General features: G+C 43.1%; 1 protein-coding gene across 17 annotated transcripts in view; it reads left to right on the forward strand.

The window, feature by feature from the left end:
* The window catches only part of LOC126236282 (transmembrane protein 94), a 538,855-nt gene that overhangs the window by 443,359 nt on the left and 70,870 nt on the right, over positions 1-24,626 (forward strand). For all 17 annotated transcript variants that reach the window (XM_049945449.1, XM_049945454.1, XM_049945456.1 and 14 more), the window contains one exon: positions 13,346-13,520. In XM_049945449.1, coding sequence (XP_049801406.1) covers positions 13,346-13,520 — 175 coding nt within the window. The remainder of the gene's footprint in view (positions 1-13,345; positions 13,521-24,626) is intronic.

Genomic DNA, 24,626 nt, shown 5'->3' on the forward strand with positions numbered 1-24,626 from the left:
CAAACGCTGTACAGTCATTGCCTGTGTTTTTTACTTAGAGACAATGTCCAAGAATGGTTGAATCACATTACCAACTGAATCAACTACACTGCTGATACATTCATACCAGTCTTCAGCTCATCTATGAAAAGTGCCTGTCTCCTGGTGAATAACGTGGTGCCACTCTGCATTCTGTGCTGTTTTGTATCTTTAAAAAAAGAAAGAAAGTTGAAAAAAAAGAGAGAAGACACACAGTTATTTATCCCCACCTATTCTCTGTTAAGTTCCTTTGCTCTGGATTATTGTATAGTTATCAAGAAGCACTGTAATCTTCTGCTTTACTTTCCATTTTTTCCTATTCTGTGCTATTCTACTAATCTCTGCAAATCTGTATCAGCCACTAAGTATTCCTTTTGCATTCCCATCCAGTTTATGTCTCTATTGTTCTCCCAGTACCAAACTGGCCACTTTTGAGTGCCTTAACATGGGCCCCACCAAGTTGCCCACATATCTCCAAAGGATTATCAAAAGCATTCACTACACATCTCTTGCTCTTAATAGCTATTCATTTTCTTCTTCACCTGCTCACACCACTTTCAACGTTGTTTGTCCTTACTTCACATGTTATTTTTTACTGCAGGGGAATACTCATTTCAGGTAGTTCATTCACTTGTGAAAAATGAAAAGTTGATGCCTTTAAAGATGTAACATAGTATTAATGTATCAGGATTGGTGAGGAAGGGAAAACAGTAGCACCCGTTGAGGTGATGAAGTTAAAAGAGAAGCCACCATAACTGAACGGGCTGCTGCCCAAGATGGCAGGAGAGGAGAGCATCTAACCGGGTTGGAAGCTGCTAGCAGAAGAGAACGGATGGTGTGTCCGCTGCCGGTGGCTGGCCACAGCTCCACCCCCATCTCCAAACTTCCCTATTGGACAGCCAAATTGTAGATGTTCTGTTCGGTAGCGTTACCTATCAGCAACACGTGAGTTTACCTGCTGATCGTTCAACACATGAGTTTTGAAGTGGTTCTGTCCTGTATAGTGCAACGTGACTTATGAGCTGAAACTAGCCGCCAGGCAAAAGGCACTGGTGAACGTTAATTGAAATATAAAAAATTAAATTTTTATAATATAACATCCATTCAGTAGCGGCCCCCACTGTACACCCTTCTCCCCTCCGCAGGAGTGAAGCATGGAGAGGCAAATTGACAGTTACTATGGGGCTCCTGCGAAGGACAGCCTTGCATAATTTTTGACAATGCATTTTTGATTTTTTTTTTTAAATTTGCATTTTTGCTTAGGAAAAGTATTGAACGAATGACAATATTTTTTGTATTAATATCTTGCGTGACAAAATTTGGACAGCGGCGGATGGTGCAGCGGTGTTTTGAGGCGCTGCGAGTGGCAGCACAAGGTGCGGCGATCAGATGTTGGTGCCGAAGGTCGATGGCCGCGGTGGGCTGTGGTGCACTGCAACTGCTGCCGGAGCATATAATTGGGGGGGTTCTGGAAGGGGTGAAGCACAGATCACAAAAGGGGGGGGGGGGGAGATTAACACTTTTGCATTACTTCACACAAATATGGTGATTCACTTTGTTGCTTATACCTAAAGGAGGGCCATGCCTTTTCTTTTTGGAGGTATTTTATTTATTTATTATCCCTTTTCTACTCATGTGGTACTCAGACCATGGCAATTTTCTACTGGTATACTACGGTATGGGGCAATAAGAAACATTCCTGTTCCCATTACAAAAACTTAAGTGTGAGATTCCCCAGGAGGCTGCTGTTCAGGGACAGCAGGGAGAGGTGACTGAAGTTGCACCAAAAGTCCTTTTCTGAAAGCTACCCATAGCAGTAAACCAATAAGGATAATTATTAGAAGTGTACATACAGAACTGGGAATGACTACACTACTGAGATGCTGGTGGTTGTTCTAATCCATGATATGCGATGCGGCATGGTCTAGCTTGATCTGCCCTGACTCTTTGCTTACCAGGTCAGTTAAAGATTGGATCAGCTGGGAATGTGAGTGATTGGGGAGAGATGGCCAATTGTCAGACAATGGTAGTACATCGGTTGCTCTGGTAAATAGCACATGAGAGGGGGGAGTAACATTGGCTACTGACCAGGGTGCAGACTAAGGTGGGCCTCGTTGTGATGTGTCAGTGATGCATAGATGAAAGAGATAGGTAGGCAATCAATTTATGAAAGCAAAACTGAAATAATAACCCAATCAGCTGGGCACTATAGGGGCGCTAACCGCACCGTATAAGGCACATGGTCCTGGAGGAGGGAGGTACAAGTTAATTGTTGAGGGTGGAATGAATAGACGAGCGACTCAGAGCAATGGTAGTAACCCAGTGCAATGCATGGGCGAGGGAGGAACAGTGCTCTGTCTTCATAGGGGCGATTTCGTCTTGTGGGGGTTAGCTATTACAAAATTCCCAAAATCCGTGAAGTAACAGGGTGAACTACGAAAAAAGGGGGGCGCGAACTACTGCGACATTGTACAATAAAAACTTTTATTCATTAGGGTGGAAGCCTCTTGCTAATTATATTTCCAACAAGATTATGCATTACTGCATTTGGGTGATGACGTCATGTCATAGGTGCTAATCATCAACAATCTGCAACAAGCAGACATGCTGCAATGGAGGCAGGTTTCAGGTTAATGCTGAGATAGTGGAGCGGTTGTGCGGCACATGTAGCATGCCATGGCAACAGCTCTGGCGTGTTCTAAGTGAAAGATTTTCACAACTCCTTGGGATGTTTGAATTAATCATTTATAAAATGCAGTTCATGTAAATTAATAAATTAGTGACTGTTGCGAATAGTACTCTTAACTCCTTTCTTAAACAAATCGATTTATTTGGGTTTATTGGGTAAAATTACTACAGCTCATTTATAAAGAATTTACTTTCGTGGTGGCAAAAGTGAATAGCCTGTGGTGGGCACGTAATGATGAAACCATTTAAGAATTTGGAAAGGGAGCAGGTAGTTAGTTCTTAAGATGCAGCAGACTAGATGGAAGGCGGTATGGTGGTACTGTACTTCGGAGGAGGCTTGGAAATGCAGTGCGCCACCAAACTAAATGGCGGTGCATGGGAAGACACCCCATAACGGCGTGCTCCATTATTGCGATGCTTTTCCGCTTCACGTTCCATCAGCTGGAGGTCGCTTGCTTCCAAACTCTCCGCAGAGTTATAGTCCAGTCACCGGGCATGTTAAGGGTTTAGGTGTGCAAGTAAATTTACGGGTGGGTTTTCAAGTTGATGAAGTTACCCAGTTATGAGATGGAAGGATGGAAGAAATCATGTTTGAAATAGGTATTACATAAGAAGATGGTACCTTTCTGTATTAAATTGCTATACATTGGTTGATACCAAAGATAGTACATTCTAATATGTGTATGGTCTCTTTAACAGTGGCAGTCACATGGTGAGAAGGGAAAGGAGGGGGGATCAGGCAGCGACAGCTGGCATGGGCTAGTAGTACGGTACGGGTTGGGGAGGGGTGGGGAGCTAACAGCAGTGCCAGGTGTTTGAAGTGACTCTGCCCTTCACATTATGGCTGCCGCACATGCGACTCCTTGTTGACGGGTTCACCTGATTCTGACAGGCGGAGCGCACGTGTTTACAACTTTGCAGTACTGCCAAGCGCTGTACTTACCTTCTGAGTTAACCTGAAAAAGAATGGGCATCCATGAGGGACAGTAGGGGAAATTTGTCACTGTTGTGTGTAGGCCACAGGGCCATGGTACAAGAATAATCATTGAGTAATTTAATATTTCTTTTGGTGTCAAAGCGACAAGTTATGTTTCTTCGTTAGGAGCAAATTTATCAGTTAGTACTGTGTGTTATTAATTACCAATTAATTATCACTCTGGGTGTTCAAATGTTATACTTACTTATTGAAACATGGTGCCATTTCAGGGAGAAAGTCTTTGGAATGAAAAGGTAGAGACTTAATGGATTCATTACTTCATACATATCCTGATACTCACCAATAACTTCTCCATATAATACTTTTATTTAGAATTAAATATATTGGTATTGAAAATAGGCCTGTTGTCCTACCACTAGGCATATCATGGGAACATAATAAAAATACTGGTTAAAACTAGGGATTAACTAGGCTAGGCCAGCATTGCAGAACAGGCTGGGTGGGTAAGGCTCCGATAACCTCTTTCAAACCTCTTTCAGAGAGCGAGGCTAGGGTGACATCATAGTTATCATAGCATGGGAGCATAAAATGCATTTCAGGGTGTATATGACCCGGGAGATCCAGGAAAAACCCGGGAATTTTTTCATCCGGGAGAAAACCGGGAAAACCCAGGAATTTTTTAGAATTTCGGGAATTTTTCATTGTTGAAGTTTTCAGTTAAATTTTTGTGATTTTCACTGCTAAGAACCAATACTCTAACAAAAGATATTACTGTATCCCGCTTCGGAAATATGCCATATACAACAATAAAACACAGTGCTCATACAATCGTCTGCCAACAGCAAAGTGTATTAAAGGCTTTAGGAAGACTATGTAATGCTTCATAACAACAAATTGCCTCCGATGATCGTGACGTGACAGCGGTTTACATTAGATTCGTTTGGGCAGTTGCTGGCGGGCTCTTGTAAATGTGCAGTTGAGTCACGTATGAGTAATACCTTCTGCCGCTTCTGGCTACAGATGTGTGGCTGAGCGCCACTGTCTAATATTGCCCCGGTTTGGAAATATCGGAGATCTGGAGTTGATGCACAGAACAGTCTGAGTTGTGGTGGGGAGGTGGATCGTCTCCACGTGACCTGTGTTTACGTTTAGTGATTTTGCTGTTTCCTCTTCATTTATTGTTCTCACATTAAATGAAAACAAAAAGGATTTCTGTGGCCGGGAGCTATCAAATGAATTAAAATATGTTCGCATAATTACGGAAGGCTAAAATATGTTATTACTTTCATGTTTTATTTCCACCTTTCAAGCATTAATCACCTTGCAGAACAATGAAGTTATTTTTGTCGGTTTTCTAAAGAGATTTGGCTTTTATTAATCTTTTGCAGTGAGGCAGTCAATTTATTTGAAACAAAGTGTTTAATTTCAAACTGTTGGCTAGTTTCAACTGTTTGCTGAATTTCAAGTGCACGTTTTCCATATTCTAGCTCTTATAGCATTATGCCATAATAAAGAAACAAACACGAGATAATACAGTACTGGTACTCAAGAAAATTTACATCTGAATCTGGACATACAAATGTGCACTTTAGTATGGTTTATGAAATTCCGATGCTCTTGAAGTGTCCTCTGATGACTTGTTTCTTTTATGACATAATGCAAGATCTTTTACTGTTTTACACGTACGAACATGCGGGCTTCCTACGTCATCATAGCTGCACAAGCACAGTGGCACCTGTTATCTGGTGCTCTCTGGCAACTGCTGAAATGAAACAATTTCTAACAGGTCACAGGAAAATATTGCAAATGGTAATTTGAAAAGTGTTACTTTCAGAGTAAATTTCCTTTTATGCAAGATGAACTATGTGCGAGAATGTACGATGAATTTCTTAAATCACAGAGCGTTTGACTCTCATTTAAAAACCAACTCATTGAGGATGACCATCTAGAAGAATGTCGAGCCCAGATCAGACATTTACGTTGTTATTAAAAAATTTTACTGGTAGATTTGTGTGATGTATCTTAAAATATAACACGCACAAAAAAGTTCAACATTATATGTGGAAGCTTAGCTTCTCTTGCAACTTATTAATCTTCGAGACCAATATTATATGTGAAAGCTTTGTTTTTCTTGTAGCAACACTATGTATATTAATTTAAACCATTAACTTTTCTTATTTGTGTGTTCGCACTACTTAAGAGTGATCTTGCTATTTGCTGACTACATCACGTTTCCTACGCCGTCATCAGCTGGCGAGATCATGTGACGTGAGCTATGACTGGCTTACAAAAGCATGTCGCAATTTCGATTTCTATGCTTCAGAAAGTAACATGCGGTGTCTGGTGGGATTTGAATTTATACCTTCGTAACATGAAAATATGCAGCATACATGTTGCTGCACATCAAAGATCTTTCCAAAACGTGTCTTTTCCTCCGAGTTTTGTTTTCTAAAGTGCCGGGAAATTCTACATCGGTGTATAAAACCATAAACATTCAAAGGATTGATAAGTTTTATGGTGCCGAGGAAAAGTATACTGTCACTTAACACGGAAAAAAATGTATTTTCACCGGGGAGAAAGTATATTTTCAACTGGGATATCTGGAAAAAAAATCCGGGAATTTTTTTTTTTCATTTTCCATGTTTACACCCTGATATTGTGTAGGTAGAATGTTCATTTGCAAAGGAAAGTAACAAGGTGGTTGCTTAAGCCTTGTTCCCTTTTTTTTGGTTGGTAGAACTGGGAATTTCCTAAGTAAGAAGCAGTACCTTGGTGTTTAGTCCATGGGCATATGGGTATTTAGATCTCAGAGCATATCTAGGGCAAGCTGGGGGTCTTGGAACTTCCCTTTTCCTCCACTTCACCACTTCACTGGGGTGGTGGGTGCGGGTGGGGGGGGGGGGGGGGGGAGAAGCAGAACCTGAATCTGCTGAGCTGAAGGTCCGGCGCTTGTCTCAGAAGGTGGTGGGAGAGTCATAGTTCCTGAATAGAGTTTTAGTCTATGACCACCTTCAGGTCAGGCAGTTGTAATTCTGCATTGACAGGGGAAGAGAGCCGAGTGATTGAATATGATCCTTCATACAGAGGTGTACGTTTCTTCACTCTTCTTTTCTTAATGCTAGAGTTTTTTAGCAAAGCAAAATCACCAGGTTTATAGGGGTGGAGGATGGCATTTTTGCTACATCTTTTCATTTGTTTCTTGGTTGCTTTACGGTTGTTCCCTTGCACCTTCTTCCAAATGTCCTTAAGGTGGCAGTTCAGCCCCTTAACAGTTGTGTGATCGATTTCTGCAGGTAATTTATCGATCTCAAAGGGAGATATCATAGGGTGGCTAAACAGTACCTCATAAGGGGTGTGTTCAGTGGCTTTGTGGAAACGGCTATTGTACGCACTTGCCACGTATGGAATGTATCTTTGCCAGTCACTGTGGGCTGAGCTGATGTAATAAGAAAGCATGCGATTCACAGTGTGATGGACATGCTCAGTGCAGCCATTTGCCTGGGGGTGAATAGGGGTGGTTCTCCATTTTCTAATTCTCAGCAATTTGCAAACTTGGACAAATAAGGCAGACATAAAATTGGTTCCTTGATCTGTTGTTATGGCTTCAGGACTTCCAAAGGGAAGGACAAGATGATCCACAAAAGCTCATGGTACTGTTTCAGCTGACATGTCAGTGATGGGTACCAAGATAAGGTATCGGGAAAAGTGATCAATAATGGTTAGAATATATGTACTTCCTTATGTACTTATGGGAAGTGGCGTATATCCAAAACCACAAACTGAAAGGTTTTTGATGCCTCAGGAAGAGATTGTAAGGGAATTTTGATTTGTGGGGTGGTGATCTTTGGGTACACGGTAGGCAGTTTTTTATATACTTAACAACATCTTGCCATCTTTTGTCCCACCAATACTTAGTGGCAATGCGGGCGTTTGTGGTAAGCTTGAATGCTCTAATGGCACTGGGCAACAATTCTGGATTGTAGGTTTTTAGATATTACTATACATTTACCCAGGGGGCTCTTGTGGTATAGAATTCCATCTTTTGTAACAAAGTCCGGATAGGAGCGATACTGACAACATTTTGCTTCATTCTCCTGTGAGTCTTTTATTCGTCAATTAACACTTCATCTGTTTGAGCTACTCTCACTTTTCTACTAAGGGCGTCAGCATTCTGGTGCAATTTTCCAGCTTTGTGTTGCACTTGGTGATCATACTCACTCAACTTCAGGGCCCTGAGATGGGTGCTAGGGTCTTTTAAACTTGATAGCCACTGAAGTGTTGCATGATTTGTTACTACTGTAAACTTTCTCCCATAAAGATAGCATTTAAAATAGTTGTCTCCAAACATTAATGCCAGCAATTCTTTCTCCATAGTACTGTAATTAATTTCCGCCTGATTCAGCTGACGGAATGCGTTACCAATTGCTCTTTCCTCACCATCAATAATTTGACTCAGAATAGCCCCCACTGCAAAATCGGACACGTCACAGGAGAGAATGAGTGGTTTTTCGAAATGAACTAGTCAGAACATCTGTGATATGCTGCACAGCAGCTTCACACTCGGGGACCCATTGATAGGGTACATCTTTTTTCAACAGGTGGGTAAGGGGTTTGGCTACTGTGGCATATTCCTTTACAAAACGCCTATAATAATTTCTGAGTCCCATAAACCTTTGCAATTCTTGTACATTTTTAGGGGAAGGGAATGTTCTAACTGCTTCAGTTACGCATAGATCTGGATTTACTCCATCAGCACTGGCAATATGCCTTAGATACTATACTTTACTCTCAGCAAAGGAACATTTTTCTATTTTCAAGCTTAAATTGGCACTTCTTAGTCTAGACAAAACATTTCTTAACCTGGTAACATGTTCATCTATGGTTCTGGAAAAGACAATGATATCATATAGATAAGCTAGGCACATTGTAGGTTTTAGTCCTCTTAAAAATAAGTCAGCAAAGCATTGGAAGGTGGCTGGCACATTGCGCAGCCCAAATTGCATTCTCAAAAATTCATATAGACTGGAGGGAACTACAAATACTGTTTCTTACCTGTCCTGTGGTGTAATCGGTATTTGGTGATACCCAATCTTCATATCAAGGGTAGTGAAGTATTTGCAATTTCCTAGCCTGTCCAGTGTTTTGTCCATAAGTAGGAGAGGGTAAATATCAGGAGTGGTTAACTTATTTACTACTCTCATATCGATGCAAAGTTGGTAGGTCTTCTCTCCATTGATTGATTTCTTTGGGACGACGACGATTGGGGATGACCAGGGGCTGGCGGAGTGTTGTATTATCCCTGCCTCTAGCTGCTGTTGGATAGTTTCCTCCACAGCAGGCTGGAGGTGATATGGTAGTCGATATGGTTTCTGTACAATGGGCCTTGCATCTCTGGTGGGAATTTCATGGTAAAAAGTGTTCTTCCAAGACGGAGTACAATTTGTTTTGGTCAGCCACAGGCAGATGAAATAACATATCTTTAAATTTGTCTCTGAGCACGGGAGGAATATAACATATTCTGCATCCCGGAAACCGTTGTTTTCGGTTGGGTTATAACTTCTCTTGTACAGGGTGATTTTCTCCAGTCTTGCGGCTGCTAGCTATAATGGTACCACTGGGAATTTCTACCTCTTTCGTTCCGAAATTGTCCAAACAGACGGGAACATAAAATTTCTTTCCCTGCACTTCCACTGTCCTTAAGCCACGTTTAACATGTACTTGTAATCTGGCGAGGACATCATTTTGACAGAGAGGGTCCACCAATACGGCTGTTCTCAGCAGTTCATTTCCTCACCGAGACAGACAGTTTGCATCCTGTGATCTACCACATTCTGATGTTGGTGGAGGAAATCATTCCCCAGCATGACGTCAAAATCTTGCCTTCATTTTTGGATTACATCCATGTCTAAAGGGTAGTTGCTAGCACCGAATCTCAATTTAACTAAGCAACACCCAGCAGGTATTATTATTTCTTCACTCAGACCGCTAATGTGGTAACAGGGCAGTTTTAACACTTGTCTATCTGCATGTCCTATGAATAGTACACTGGTTTGCGCTCCAGTGTCAATAAGAACACTTACACTTTTTCCTCAAACTTTGCTGTTGAGGAGGATATTCGCCGCCTCATTTACGACACCGTGGTGGACTGAGTGTGTGAATTTTACAGGGGGCATTGTCAGGCAGTGTGACTTACCCCCTCGAACGTTTTCTGGGCGATTTTGGGGTCGTGGTGAATTGTTGGTGACTTGTTCCCTCTGCTGATTGTGTGAGGGGCTCCGTTTCCTGGATTCTGAGGGCAGTTTCTACCCTTATGCCCTATGGTTCCACACCGAGAACAATAAGGTGAACGGCAGCATGACCTGCCTTTCGGCACCATTGGCATGTCTGCTCGTATTTAAAACTTGGATGCTATTGTTCATTTGGATGCACCAAACTGGCAATAAAATACTCTACCTCCTCTCGCATCATCGTGAGTCACGTGGCATCATGCAGTGAGGCGGGTGATGCTATTTTTACCTCTCCTCCAACATACAAGTCAATTCCACGCATAAATACATCATTTGAGCAGGCTTCCGCCTGCTTAATTAACACCTCGTTATGGGCAGAATCTGAACCCAGCGTGTAAGTGCAGCAAGTCACAGTGCGGATTCAGTCAGCAAATGTCTCTACATCCTCCCCTTGCTTCTGGTGTAGGGTGGACAACTTGCCCCTTTAATAGCTGGCGTCAGGCCCGTCCGATTACCTCTCTTAACCCAGCCTCTAACGTGGAAAAAGAGGTGGTGTTGCTAAGGGTGTGAACTGATTCGATATATGTACGGGCATCACCTGACAATTTAAGGCGGAGTCATTTAATAGGAAATCGTTTGGCCAAGTGCAAGTGTGGCCTTCATCTCGGACAGTTTGTAGAAAGGAACTTATTTGTTTGTTAGGTTTTCCGGAAAACGTCAGATTGAAATTGACTGCAGGGAAACTGTTAGCCAAAGTTACAACGGATGGCTGGAGTACTGTGCTACTTAAGGTGGTTGCAGCCGTCATTTGCGGTGCAGCAGGGTGTGTTACTGATTCACTTAGTTTGGCAGACTGGGTTTGAGCTAATTTTTGGCATTCTTCCGTCAATTCTACCTTTCTCAACATTAACTTATCGACTTATACTTGAAGGGCAGCTACTGGGTCTGGTATTTCTGTGGGTGGGGGGTTCCCTTTGCCAGTGGCGGTACTATGGGTTTGAGGCATGGTTACAATATTAGGACACCTAGTGCTCGCCAAAAACTTTACAATTAGAGCACCAAAAAAAAGGACCTGCACTTGACAGAGCACAAAAAAAGGGGGGCCTACACTCAACAAGATGACGGCATAGATGGCACCAAGGAGGAGGTGGTGGCGAAGAAAAAATTGATCAATGAACTTACAGAAGCTGTAGTTGCGGCAGTGGTGGGTCGTCGATGACTGCATCCCATTGGACGATGGCGGCAGGAAACAGCAGCGAAGATGATGTTGGTTGGCAGTGTCGACGGCTGTGCAACGTGCCTCAGCTAGTCAGCTGGAACATGCGCATTTCCTGGATGGTAGCATGCAGCCGGAACATGCCACTGTGCTGCATCAGAGGAGCATGGAAGACGGCTACCCACGGTGTGGCATACCACCTGTCTTGGAACGGCAGCGGCGGCAGCTGGCTGTGTGGCGTGGCGAGGTGCCTGGCCACACAAGTGGCCTGGCATTCACTGCGGCAGCTGTTAGGAGAGAACGCTGAAACGGCGGAAGGCTGCGTAACGAATCACGAATGCGTGCTCTTGTTATTGCATGTCACACCTGGCATGTCAAGCGCAAAGTACTACTGGCAGCTTCAAATAGTCCTATAAAATTATTAAATAGTATTATAATGAAAATTGAGATAAAGATACTGCATGCTGAACTTCAATTAGGTTGATAAGACGGGCGTAACGGTGAGTGATCCCACTGCTGGCACCAGATGTTAATGTGTCATGGTTGGTGAGGAAGGGAAAGCAGTAGGCACCCGTTGAGGTGATGAAGTTAAACATTTTTTGATAGACATGATGGTTTATTTCAGTAAAAAGAGAAGCCGCCAAAGCTGAATGGTCTGTTGCCCAAGAGAGCAGGAGAGGAGAGCATCTAACCGGGTTGGAAGCTGCCAACAGAAGAGAACAGAGGGTGTGTCCACTCCCGGCAGCTGGCCAAGGCTCCATTTCCACATGACCACCTCCAAACCTCCCTATTGGACAGCCAAATTGTAGACAAATGGGTCAGTAGCGTTACCTCGTCAGCAACACATGAGTTTAGCTGCTGATGGTTCAACATGTGAGTTTCGAAGTTGTTCTGTCCAGTATAATGCAACGTGACTTACGAGCTGAAACTAGCCACCAGGCAGAAGGCACTGGCGAACATCAGTTTAAATATAAAAAATTAAATTTTTACAATATTACATCCATTCAGTAATGCCCCTCCACTGTACAATAGAAACACCATATTTCCATCAGAATCGTGTGTTATATTTATGGAGTAGGAACCACACATTGAGCATGAAAATAGTGAGCACATAACAGCTGTATTTGACTAACTGAAAGAATGATCTCTTGCTTAAAGTGGCACACTATGTTGATAGATATTGCAGGTGTGCCTGTATGGTATCAGCAAAAACAGTTTGTGCAGTTAACTGAATTTCAGTTAGACTATATTGTAGACTTGAAGGAGACTAGTTCAACTTTATTAAGATTTGCCAAAACATAGGATGTTAGGCAGCAGCTGAATGGTTAGCAGTTTGCAAGAAAGTGAGTATGCTTCCAGAAGTGAGTATGGTTCCAGATGGCAGTGATGTGCAAATTCATGCCTGGATTGCTTCATCAGATGAACCATTACTGGTTGCATGGAGATCACAGCATGAATTAGCACCAGTGTTGTACCCAGAGTGTCAGCTAAGACCATCAGAAAAAATGTTCGCTCCCAACTGGACTACAGCTGAAGGTGCCAGTCACCAGTCTTCATCAACACTGAACAGGGCAAGACAAATCAGGAACATCGTTTAGTATGTTGCTGTCATACATATGCAAAAAGAGAGATTGTCGTCAGCAAGACAGTGACCTTATACACGCATCTTATGCTGTCATATGCTATCTCAGATGTTTATTTACATCAAACTTGTTCTCGTTTGAGTATGTGTGGAACATGATGACATGGTGCCTGGCCTGAGCTTCGCTATCAGTGACATCTCATGACCAGTAACAGGTGGATGTGGAATGGTCCATTACCTCGTGTAGTTGTCTCCGAGACATCTATAATTACATGTACAAAAGACTACTAGAGGCTGTATAAGATAGGCTAGAGAAACTGAATTTCAGGACAATCTGCATATAGAAGGATACCCCTGGGTTAATGATAATTTACTGTGTATAATGTGTGAATGAAACCTCTCTGAGGTATAACCATTCCTTCAGGGTATCATTTTTCTGTAATGTCAGTCAGTAAATGTACATTTCCTGGTGGACACCAATAAAAATATGAAATGTAGTCTACAATAAATTGAAAAGAAATAGTATCATGAAAGACAGTTGACTTCAAATATTCCCATTCCAAAACAGTAAATTGTATAACCCCAAGTAATCTAATTACAATGTAAAACTATATAATATATCTTTATCTCAGTTTACTTTTGCTGTTCATATGCTGAATTTATATTTTCTTTTCTAGTTTCGCCGTGGAGCCACTGTACCCTCAGGTCTGCCAGAAAATACCTGCATTTATACCTACAAAAGCAGCTCAAGGAGTTTCTCCTGTGGAATTAAATCGTATGCTCAATTCAATTGCTTGCTCAATTACCTTCCATAGGGAGGATCCGGTCTCCATCTTTCACTTAATATTGGAGGTAAGGACACTGGTTAGGTAAGATTTACAGTGTTGCAGCCGTAGTCTACACGAATGAAAATTCTTCACAGGCAGTTTTCAAGATAAACTTGCAGAATTTAAGGTCCAGCAAAATGCTGATGTTCTACGAGCATATACTTGTAGCTCATGAAATTTTCTAAATTTTGCAAAGATGTGCCTACATGTTACCCAAAAACAGTGTCTCAAACTACTACCAAATCTGAAAACCTGAACATCATGATGTAGTCAAGAACTCAATTGTACAAGTGTCTGCACATGGCACTCTCTTTCATATTTATCTTTTATTTCCTAAGCACATTATTATACTTGTAAGTGGTATAATACCACAGCTGTTCAAGAAACTTGGTGTCATGTTAAGAAACTTCCTGGCAGATTAAAACTGTGTGCCTGACCGAGACTCGAACTTGGGACCTTTGCCTTTCATGGGGAAGTGTCATGTTGTTTGTTTTAGAGTCATCTACCCAACTGCATTTCAACATTATTTGACCATTGTTGATTTTGACGGTAACCCAAATATGTTTTGTTTGACAGGTTAGTTACACCATAGACTTGAAAATGATTATACAGCTGAAATTGTGAAATAGTGGAGAAAGATTACACCAGTCATTCTGATGCCTCACAAATCATTGTGCCCATGTTAGGTGTCATTAAGACTATAAAAACAGATGGAAGGCATCAATGTTTGAGAAATTCTTATGACAATAAAAACATGCTTTGTAATTATACTACTCATAGACATGGCTTTGGTGTATGTATTTGATCTAGGTTTTTATGCTTTACATGGTGTTAATGACAGAAATTTCATAGCTTGCACCGCTTTTGAATGACATCAGTGTTTGTTCATTGCCGTTTTATAGAAACATTTATTTTATAACTAAAAACATTTTATATCTAAATTTTTGGTAAGTAGGATAATAAAATCAGATATGGATGTGTGTGTGTGTGTGTGTGTGTGTGTGTGTGTGTGTGTGTGTGTGTGTGTGTGTGTTGGAATTTATTTTACTGACTTAATTCTTAATTTTCATATTGAGCATTGTTATTTTCTGCTGCTGTTCAAACTGTCAAACTACTACTTTGATCAGCTCAAGAAATTTGTATGGCATAACTCCTATCTTCTTCTGCCAGAAGAAGGAGCCACTGAGTCTGAAAGCTTGTAAATCCTTTTGTGTGTGTGTGTGTTCCCCTATCGATATTTGGTGAGTAGATTTTTTATCTATCCATTTACATTATAAAATGTAATTGGTACCTTTTGTTGGACACTTCACAATATTTCTTAGCATGATGGTTTTGAGTGAATTTATGTATTTTGTCAAAATTATGCATTATTAAAACTGCAACAACTTTGACAGGTTTTGTAGTTGCGACTATGAGAAGACAGGAAAACGGACGTTGACCATTGTTAGTGTCATTGCCGGGGGAAAACTTGTGTTGCATTGTAACTCGCACCTCCTCCATAGGTGATCCACCTGCCTCTTTTATTTCACTCTGCTGATCCCTCCTGCTCACTACAATTCACTTTTTACCTGGGCATAGCCACACCTTCAGTCTATGCATTGAACCAATTTTCCCCTTGTGCAAACAGGTACTGTCGCTGTGTGGCACATATGACGTTATCAAATTACATGTTACAATTCATTTATCAATATCTCATATGCTGCCTTGTATAAAAGCTGGTCTGTTATATCCTGTTAATGCCTATGTTTTTATCTCTGAACAATTTAATTACCTGTACAATACAACATGTGATCTGGTCCTGTCAACAAAATCTGTCATAAATGTTCGTTACACAGTTTGCATGGATGAAGTTCAGTGTGAGTGTGACAGCATATAGGTTCGTGATACTGATTGGCCTAGCAGAACATGCTTGTTGGAATATGGATACTATATGCAACTACTACAGCACCAAAGCCAAACACTGCCTGGACCACGAGCAGTATATCAAGTTTCGTGAGGACTGTGTGCTTCTGAGGAGGCAGTGAATGCAAGAGTAGAAAATAAGAAAAAATAAATGATAGTCTATTAGGTGCCCTTAGGTGCTATACATGTTGCTGTTGTTGTGGTCTTCAGTCCAGAGACTGGTTTGATGCAGCTCTCCATGCTATTCTATCATGTGCAAGCTTCTTCATCTCTCAGTACCTACTGCAACCTACATCCTTCTGAATCTGTTTAGTGTATTCATCTCTTGATCTCCCTCTTCAATTTTTACCCTCCACGCTGCCCTCCTATACCAAATTGGTGATCCCTTGATGCCTCAGAGTATGCCTTACCAACCAATTGTTTCGCCTATTCAAGTTGTGCCACAAATTTCTCTCCAGTTGTATTCAATACCTCCTCATTAGTTATGTGATCTACCCATCTAATCTTCAGCATTCTTCTGTAGCACCACATTTCGAAAGCTTCTATTCTCTTCTTGTCTAAACTATTTATCGTCCACGTTTCACTTCCATACATGGCTACACTCCATACAAATACTTTCAGAAACGACTTCCTGACACTTAAATCTATACTCGATGTTAACAAATTTTGCTTCTTCAGAAACGATGGTATGCATATGAATTTATTAATCTCATAAAATAAATACTTTATCTCTGGTAGTAGAAAATCATAGTACACAATATAGAAATTAAGCCAGTAGATTCAACCTACAACATGCATACATATTGTGAAGATAGAACAATGTATCCATACCTGATCCTTAAATCCTACATATGAAAATTTAGGTATAAAATACTTTTAGTTATAGAATATACGCTTTTATGAGATCTAAATTTTGAATGGAGAAATGCAGAACAATTCTGACTGTCAGTGAGGCCTGTCCAACAGCCTCAACTGTACGCCTGGAGCATCGCCTTTAGATGTAGGTATATGTGCATGAATAGGTGCCTAAAACAGAACTGCCATTCCACATCAGTGATACAGAAAAACAGAGTGCAGAATTATCTTTGGATGGATGTGTAAGAACAATAATCTTCCATACAATCATTCTCTGTAAGACCAATACTTTCCCATACAACTGTTCTGTCTTTTCTTGTCTTTGGAAAAGTTAAAAAAATGAAGCTTACAAAAGAAAAATTCCTTAATATAAAAAGGAAACTTTCGTGATACTCTGTAGCTAATCTTTACCTACCCACGAACTGGTGTTTTGCTTCTTAGGCCATCATAAGTTGTTATCTGATGATGGGCTTGTAAGTTGGAAGTTGGTTTCTGAGTAAATAAATAATACCTTATCTTGAAACTCTGAACTGGTTTACATGTAATAGTCTTTGTGGACCGCATTGGTGCTGCTTGTTTCAACTTCGTCAATGTTGTAGTTGTCTCTGTACTAGGATCTGAGAATTTTCCAATGGTTCATCTTCCTGTAAAATAAGACAGTTTACTTCTTATTTTAACAAGCGCTTGCATTTTAACTCAATGTACAATATTACAACAGTTAGTAAGAGGAAACATTGCTCCTCTGTTCAGTTTGACATTAGTAAGCAGACTAATAACAGTTTTCACAGATCTCTTTACATCTTCTGTCCTGCCATAACACTGAACATCATTCAGCGTTCTCACTGGTACACTGTGCTACTCCACATCAGGATGCCTGAGGTTACATCACTAGTATTAATAAAGCCCGGGTGAGAAAGCTAGGAAAGTGACTACTACATTGGACAACTAGAAACTGGCTATGCGTAATATTAATTTATCCATTGTAGTGATTGCCAAGTTCTATTGCTTTGGATTATATTATTTTAAAAAATACAGCAACCAACCACTTTTGTATATTTTTTTTATTGATGCCAATACATGTTTTGGGCTTTCACCTATCTTCAGTTGGTGTAATACATATTTGAATTTTCAGTAAATACATCATTTAAACATAGGCAATAATTTGGATGCTACAACTGGCTTTCTACTTTGCTTGTTGTTATCCACATTTTTGTGTTCATAGATGTGACGCAAACACTTTTAGACTCATATCTTTCACAATAACAGAGAGATCATCTTGCAGAAACTTTGTGGCTTGGCTTGGGGATCATCAGCTCTAATGCTAAGAACATCTGCTCCTGGACTGGTGTACCTTGTGACAGAATATTGCACTGCTGTCTGGATCAACAGCCCATACACCAGGCTCTTGGATAAGCAGCTCAACCAGACTACACGCATCATCATAGGAACAATCAGAAACACTCCATCTTTCTGGTGTCTATTCTCAGCCATATAGTTCCCCCATTTTGCAGTGAGAATCTGCTCTCAAACAGGAGTTTACAAAAATAACTAGTGATTCTTACGTCTGTATGCATGAGGAATTCCTGCACGGAATAAAAAGACTCTTTGCTCCTGTCATCCACATCTAAGAAGTCCAAAATCTTTGATGGGCAGTAGAGCAACAACAGACTCAGGGACAGAAGTATGACAGAATAGTGCTACCCCAGAAAAGATGAGGATGCCCTGCATCTCGACCAGGTTATGAAGAACATCGCACTCAACAGAATGAGGACAAGTAATGAAGTATGTGCTGACTCAATGTGTAAATAAGGATTAACAACATTGCCCAGCTTTGATTATGGTGCGGAACAACAAACTGTTCAGCATGCATATGTGCCCAAAGCAATCCGTCTGTTATGCTCCAGAGGAGTTCCATTTGGCAAAATACGTCAGTTGTGTATCTTCAGCAATTGGATATACAGTATATCTCTGACCTTCTGTGCTTTGTAAATTCTGTAAATTGAATTAAATAATGGAAAATTGAGGCTGGAATAATGACAGTATTATGAAAGGATAGATTGATATTCACCATATAAAGAAGTTGTTGAGTCGCAGACAGGCACAACGATCCACAGTCTTTCTCTTGTTCCTGTCTGTGACTGAACATCTTCTTTATGTGGTGAGTAGCAGTCTTTCACACATTGTAAATTTAATTAACTTATAATAATGTTTTTTCCCTATGTGTTTTATATGTATATAGTTAAAGAAGAACTGTTTCTTTCTGTGGTTTGTTGTTAGTCATATGCTAAATAAATAAATTTGCAGTACAATTGTCAGGTTTGCAACAGGTAGATGATATCTTCTGCAGACCTCCAAATTCACCCGTCTTACTTTTCCTGAAGTGTTGTCAATAGCAAAAGCATTTGAAATAATTTAGGTCAATACTTAGCAGCTACTGACTCTTACAGAAGTAGCAGTACCACAATACCACAATCTTTATAGTGTCAGCACTCAGCTTCATCATCCACAACTTATTTGTGATCAGTAGCATCTCCTTACCACAGTTCATTATTTATGTTCGAAAACATCCCTTATGTTGCATTTAGAATCATGCATAACACATAATATGAAATTTAATCTGTGGCAATATATTTCGACATTGTGCTATTTTATGGAGGAAAGTAAAATAGATGTGAAAGAAGGGGGGGGGGGGCAATAGAGGGAGGGAGAGAGAGAGAGAGAAGAAGAAGAAGAAGAAATACTTTCCTTTATTAGTCCTTCACCACTACACAACACTATATTACACAACTGGAAGTTAGAAGCAAAACATGTTCATCTACATCCGTACTCCGCAAGCCACCTGACGGTGTGTGACGGAGGGAATCATTGTTTTTCTCATTTGTTCCAGATTGTGCTGAGGCATAGTCAGGGAGCACAAGGGCTGTGTTGCCTTGGCAGCTTATTCTTGTGTATCTGCAATGATTGACAGAGGAATGGCCGTCGGGGTCTCCAGAAATCATTTCTGGCCTCATGAAGGCTCATCTCTCTATTGCTTTCAGAAGGTGGTGAAGTTGGGTGCTGTATTTGTTCATCTCAAATGTTCTGTTATGTAGCTTCATGTAGTCTCTTTCTTGGATTGCAGTTCATAGTTTGATATTCTGCCTGTCAGCACATTCAACTTCTGCAGCAGATCCTTGTCTCTTGTTTTATTGAGACTGTTATAGCATCAGACAGACTCCTGTAATGGTACATAACATTTTGCCTATTGGAACACTACCAGATGATGGGCTCTGAAATGTCTTTTCTACACATTCACCGGTGTCAATTGCAGTGCATATTTTTTAACATTTTTGATAGCAGATACGAAAAACATTTTCAAAACAAAGGGTACCTTGGAAAAAAGATTAAAGATGGCTTTTGGTTGTCAATGAGGTGTAAAATGAAGTCCACATTGTTTCACTGATAAATAAATATAATAGTTTCAGCAGTACTGCATTTTGTCAACAGAGCTAATGAACACCCGAACATTCACTTTACTTCAAACATTTTTGTTGTGGGATGGGGTTGGAAGCGGGAGTTACCTTTATACTAAGCGACTATCCCAGCACCCGATTCCAGTAGCAGGTTGTATATCTAATGGCTTCCAGAGGCACAAATAACTGACTTTTGTTATTTCACATAATTACTGACTGAATTTAAAAATTAGAAACTGTATCCTAATCTACTCATTAAGATGTATAACCTTACGTTAAAAGTGTAAAACTTAGGCAGTGCGGTGATGTATCTGATGGTGCAAAAATACTTCGACTTTATTCACCCAGTATTTGAGAATGAGAGTGCAGTAGCCACCAGAAAGATCGCGGGAGGCGCACATAGGCACGGCGCGTCACGGACTGTAGTTGCCGCAAGTAAAGTCCCGTCCACCAGAGGGCACACGAGAATTCAGCCACGCCCTCTGCCGGCGGAACAACAACAACTCAGGCAGCATGGGCCGTGCCCAGTCAGTTTTACATCGGGCATGCCTAGCAGACAGTTCCAGGTCAACACTATGTGAAGTGCGACGGACAACGTGAATCGTGTTAATACACAATTGGCGATGAGTAGGGTCGTTCTTTCGTGTGTTGCGTCATTGTTCCGGTTTCGCAGCTTATCCCTGGCAGGGAGGATTTAGTGGAGGTTTTGGTTGAGCAGCAGATGGAGCTCATGGCAACCATGAAACAAGCGCTTCTGGCGTTGCTCTCCACGCAGTCTGCTTCAGCGCCGTAACCTCCTCCCTTTCCCCCATATGACGAGACGGCGGAGGATTGGGATGCATATGAACATAGCCTTCGGCAGCATTTCCAGGCACATCATGTTGCCGATGCGGAGGTATGTCGTGCTCTTTTCTCTTCTTGGATATCTCCCTCGCTGTATCAAGTTTTGCGGCAGCTAGTGCTGATTCAGGAACCCTCGTCCTTGTCTTTTGCGCATTGTGTTCATTGCTGTCTTCATATTATCGCCGCCGCACGCATGTTGTGGTGGCTAGGGTCGAGTTCTATCAATGCAAGAAACAGCCCCATCAGTCTTACCGGGCGTGGGCCGCTACCCTGCACGGTCTTAGTCGCAAGTGTCATTTTGTCACAGAGCAGTCGCGAGAGTCGTATGCCCACGTTGTGGTGTGCGACGTCATTGTTCGTTCGACCCCTGATAGGGAGGTAGGTCCGGCAACGGGCCCTGTAGTTGGAAGACCCTTCCCTTGAGGAAGTCCTGTCCATTGCTCAATGGTATGAAGTCTCTCATGCCACAGGTCAACAGTTGGAAGCGTGGTGCGACGTCACGGTGGTTCAGGGTGGCGTGGCCGCGTCCACTGCGTCCGGGGTGGACAACGTGCGAGTGGTATAATTCGGCCATAACGGCCGCTCCCGCATGGCGCGTAAACAGAGTTCCGGCCGCCGGCCCCTGTTACCATCCTGTGTGTCGTCCTATATACGTCATGATCAGTCAGAGTGCCCCCAGCGTTGGGCCATTTGTCGCAAATGTAATAAAAAAGGACACATTGCTAAAGTTTGCCGCTCAGCCTCAAAAGAATGGAAGGAAGCAGGTCCCGAGGACATGGACGTTGACATTCAGGAAGATTCATCGGGCCAGGCTCCCAACGCATCGGAACACAAATTCTTTATCGAGGTGTCGGTTCGGTCACGCTGATTACAGCTGCAATTAGATAGGGCACGGCAGTATCCTTGTTGAATGCACAAACTTACTCTGACCTTGGGTTGCCCCTTTTGGCGCCAGTTTACCGGTGTCTCCGCGGTTTTGGTAAACAGTTCATTCCCCTACTGGGTCAATTCACTACTGATGTTACTTACAAATCAGTCACTCGGCCTCTTATTTTTATTGTTGTCAGTGATGTGAGCTTCGCTAACCTTTTTGGATTGGATGCCTTTCAAGTTTTTGGTTTTTCTATCGCAGACACCATATAGTTGGTCTCCGAAGACGTTCCCTATCAATCATTGGAATATTTGACCTCTGACTTTAAGGATATCTTTGAGGAGGGCCTGGGGCGTGTTTCAGACTTTGAAGCTCACTTAATGTTGAAGGTGTCGGCTCGCCCCCGTTTTCTACGCGCTAGGCAGATCCCCTTGGCTCTCCGCCCTCAGGTAAAAGCAGAGCTAGACTGACTGACAGCCTGGGGTTGTTCTTCCCATTTCTTCTAGTGAGTGGGCTTTGCCCCTCATTATTGTCAGGAAACCCTCGGACAAATTACGTCTTTGTGGCGATTTCAAGGCCACCATTAATTCCCAATTGGTGGTGGACACCTATCCCTTGCCTCGTTCCGATAAATTGTTCTCCGACGTGGCGGGAGGCCAGTATGTTTCGAAAATCGATCTTTCGGAGGCTTATCATCAGATACCACTTGATGAGGACTCCAAACAACTGGTGGTCGTCAACACCCCTTTGGCCTTTACCAATACCAGAGGTTGGCCTTCGGAATATCCAGTGCCCCAGCGATATTTCAGCGTTATCTTGAGCATGTCACGTCGACAATCCCTCATTGTGTTAATTACCTGGATGACATAATTGTCACAGGCCGCAGCACAAAGGAACACTTGCACAACCTTTGAACCCTCTTTCTCAAATTCAGGTCCGTGGGCCTGCGTTTGAACCTGCATAAGTCAAACTTCCAACCGTCCATTGAGTATGTGGGCTACACAATCTCTCGGCACGGCGTCCAGCCGCTGGGAAGTTTGGTCCAAGGTATCGTCGACCATCCGTGGCCCGCTTCGCTGAAGGAGGTACAAGCTTTTTTAGGCAAGATTGCCTATTACCACCGGTTCATTCCCAGGGCTTCCACCATAGCCCGCCCCCTGTACTGCCTCCTGCACACGGGTGTTCCTTTTGATTGGTCGCCTGCATGCAAGCGTGCGTTCACCTTGTTGAAGGGCCTCCTCACATCAGCGCCTTGTTTGGCTACTTTTGACCCCAATAAGCCGTTGGTCCTGGGTACAGATACTTCGCAGTATGGGGTGGGGGTGGTCCTGGCCCATCGCAACGGAGATGGCTCCGAGCAGCCACTGGCGTTTGCGTCTAAAACTCTTAGTCCCACGCAGGCCCATTACTCCCAGGTGGAAAAAGAGGCTTTGGCCATTGTCTACGCTGCTACCAAGTTTCACCCTTTCTTGTATGGCATGAACTTTCAGTTAATCACTGACCATAAGCCATTAATATCGTTATTTGGCCCCACCTCTCAGATTCCGGATAGGGCAGCCCACAGCCTGAAGCGCTGGGCCTTGTTCCTCTCTAAGTACCATTATGACATTCATTTTCGCCCTACCAGACGGCATGCTGACTCCGACGCTCTTTCCCGTCTTCCGGTGGGCCCGGATCCTAAGTTTGATCGGGAGGAGGTTATGTGTTTTCATTTGGATGTGGCGTCCCGCCAAGCAGTTGATGGCTTCCCGATCACTAGTTCTAGAGTCGCCAGGGAAACAGCAGCTGACCCGGTTCTCTGGCAAATAGTTTGCCTCGTTCAGCAGGGGTGGTCGTCCCGACCTCTAGGCCGGGCCTCGGACCCTCTTCGTAATTATTTTGTCCTACGAGACCACCTCTCAGTCTTGGAAGGCGTTCTCCTTCTGGCTTCCGATGATACAGCTCCTCGCGTGGTTGTTCCTGCAAGTTTATGAAGGGAGGTCCTCACATTATTACATGAGGGGCACTGGGGTGTTTCCCGTACTAAAACCTTGGCTCGCAGACATGTGTACTGGCCCAGTATTGACAGAGAAACTGAGCACTTGGTGGCCGCCTGTTCCCAGTGTGCGAGCCTAAAGGCGTCTCCCAGGTCAGCGTTTTCTTCATGGCCGCCTGCAACCCAGGCATGGGAATGTGTTCACATAGATATTGCGGGCCCGTTTCTCAATGGCTTTTGCCTCATTCTCATTGATGCTTATTCCCAATTCCCATATGTGGTTTGCTGCTCCTCAACCACTTTAGAAGTTGCAGTCCAGGCACTCGCAAAAATCTTTTCTGTGGAAGGTCTGCCAGTCACCTTGGTATCGGACAATGGACCTCAGTTTATTTCGCAGGCCTTCCAGGATTTTTGTAGGCGCTTCGGTATTTGGCACGTTTGCTCTCCCCCCTTTCATCCACAATCGAATGGGGAAGCCAAGCGCATGGTGCGCACATTTAAGACGCAGATGAAAAAGTATGTGCACGAATTTCCTGCGGAGGAGGTGTTGACGTTTTTCCTGACGGCATACCGGACCACACTGATGGGAGAACGCAGCCCTGCAGAGCTCCTCCAGGGGCGCCAACCTAGGACTCTGCTGCACCTCCTCCGGCCTGGTCCTCGCCAGTCTTTGCAAAACGGGGTACCCAGCTTTCCACCTGGTATGTCAGTCTGGGCACTTGGGTTTGGTCGCAATCCACGTTGGATACCGGCGGTGGTCCTGGGCCGCAATGGCCGCCGGCTCTATACCTTGCAGGCGGGGGACCAGGACGTACGTCATCACCAAAATCAGATACGTCCACGTTTGGGCACCCACCCTCCGACTCCTCAGGCGCCAGCTTCACCATTGCTGGCACCTGTGTTGTTTCCTCAGGGGACGCTACCACCCCTCCCACCTGTGACTCCACCACACTGCGATGGTTCTCAGCCTTGGCGGCCTCCAGTAGCTCCAGCACCGGCATCGCCATCGTTAGAGATGCTTCGGCAAGAGCCGGCCCCCCTCGCAGGCCCAGTTTCTCAGGAGGCTGGTTCACCTGTGGTCGTGCCTTCCCCATCGTCCCCGCCACTGGGTCCTGCCCATCCCGAGGCGGGATCCGGAGTTCGACAGCTTGTCGCCCGTTCTGTCCCGGGCTCCAGTGGTGGGACGACGGGGGCCTCTTTGTGTGGGTCACTTCCAACCGTATTCGAAGGTTC

Source organism: Schistocerca nitens, chromosome 2, assembly GCF_023898315.1.
Source record: "Schistocerca nitens isolate TAMUIC-IGC-003100 chromosome 2, iqSchNite1.1, whole genome shotgun sequence".
Lineage (NCBI taxonomy): Eukaryota > Metazoa > Arthropoda > Insecta > Orthoptera > Acrididae > Schistocerca > Schistocerca nitens.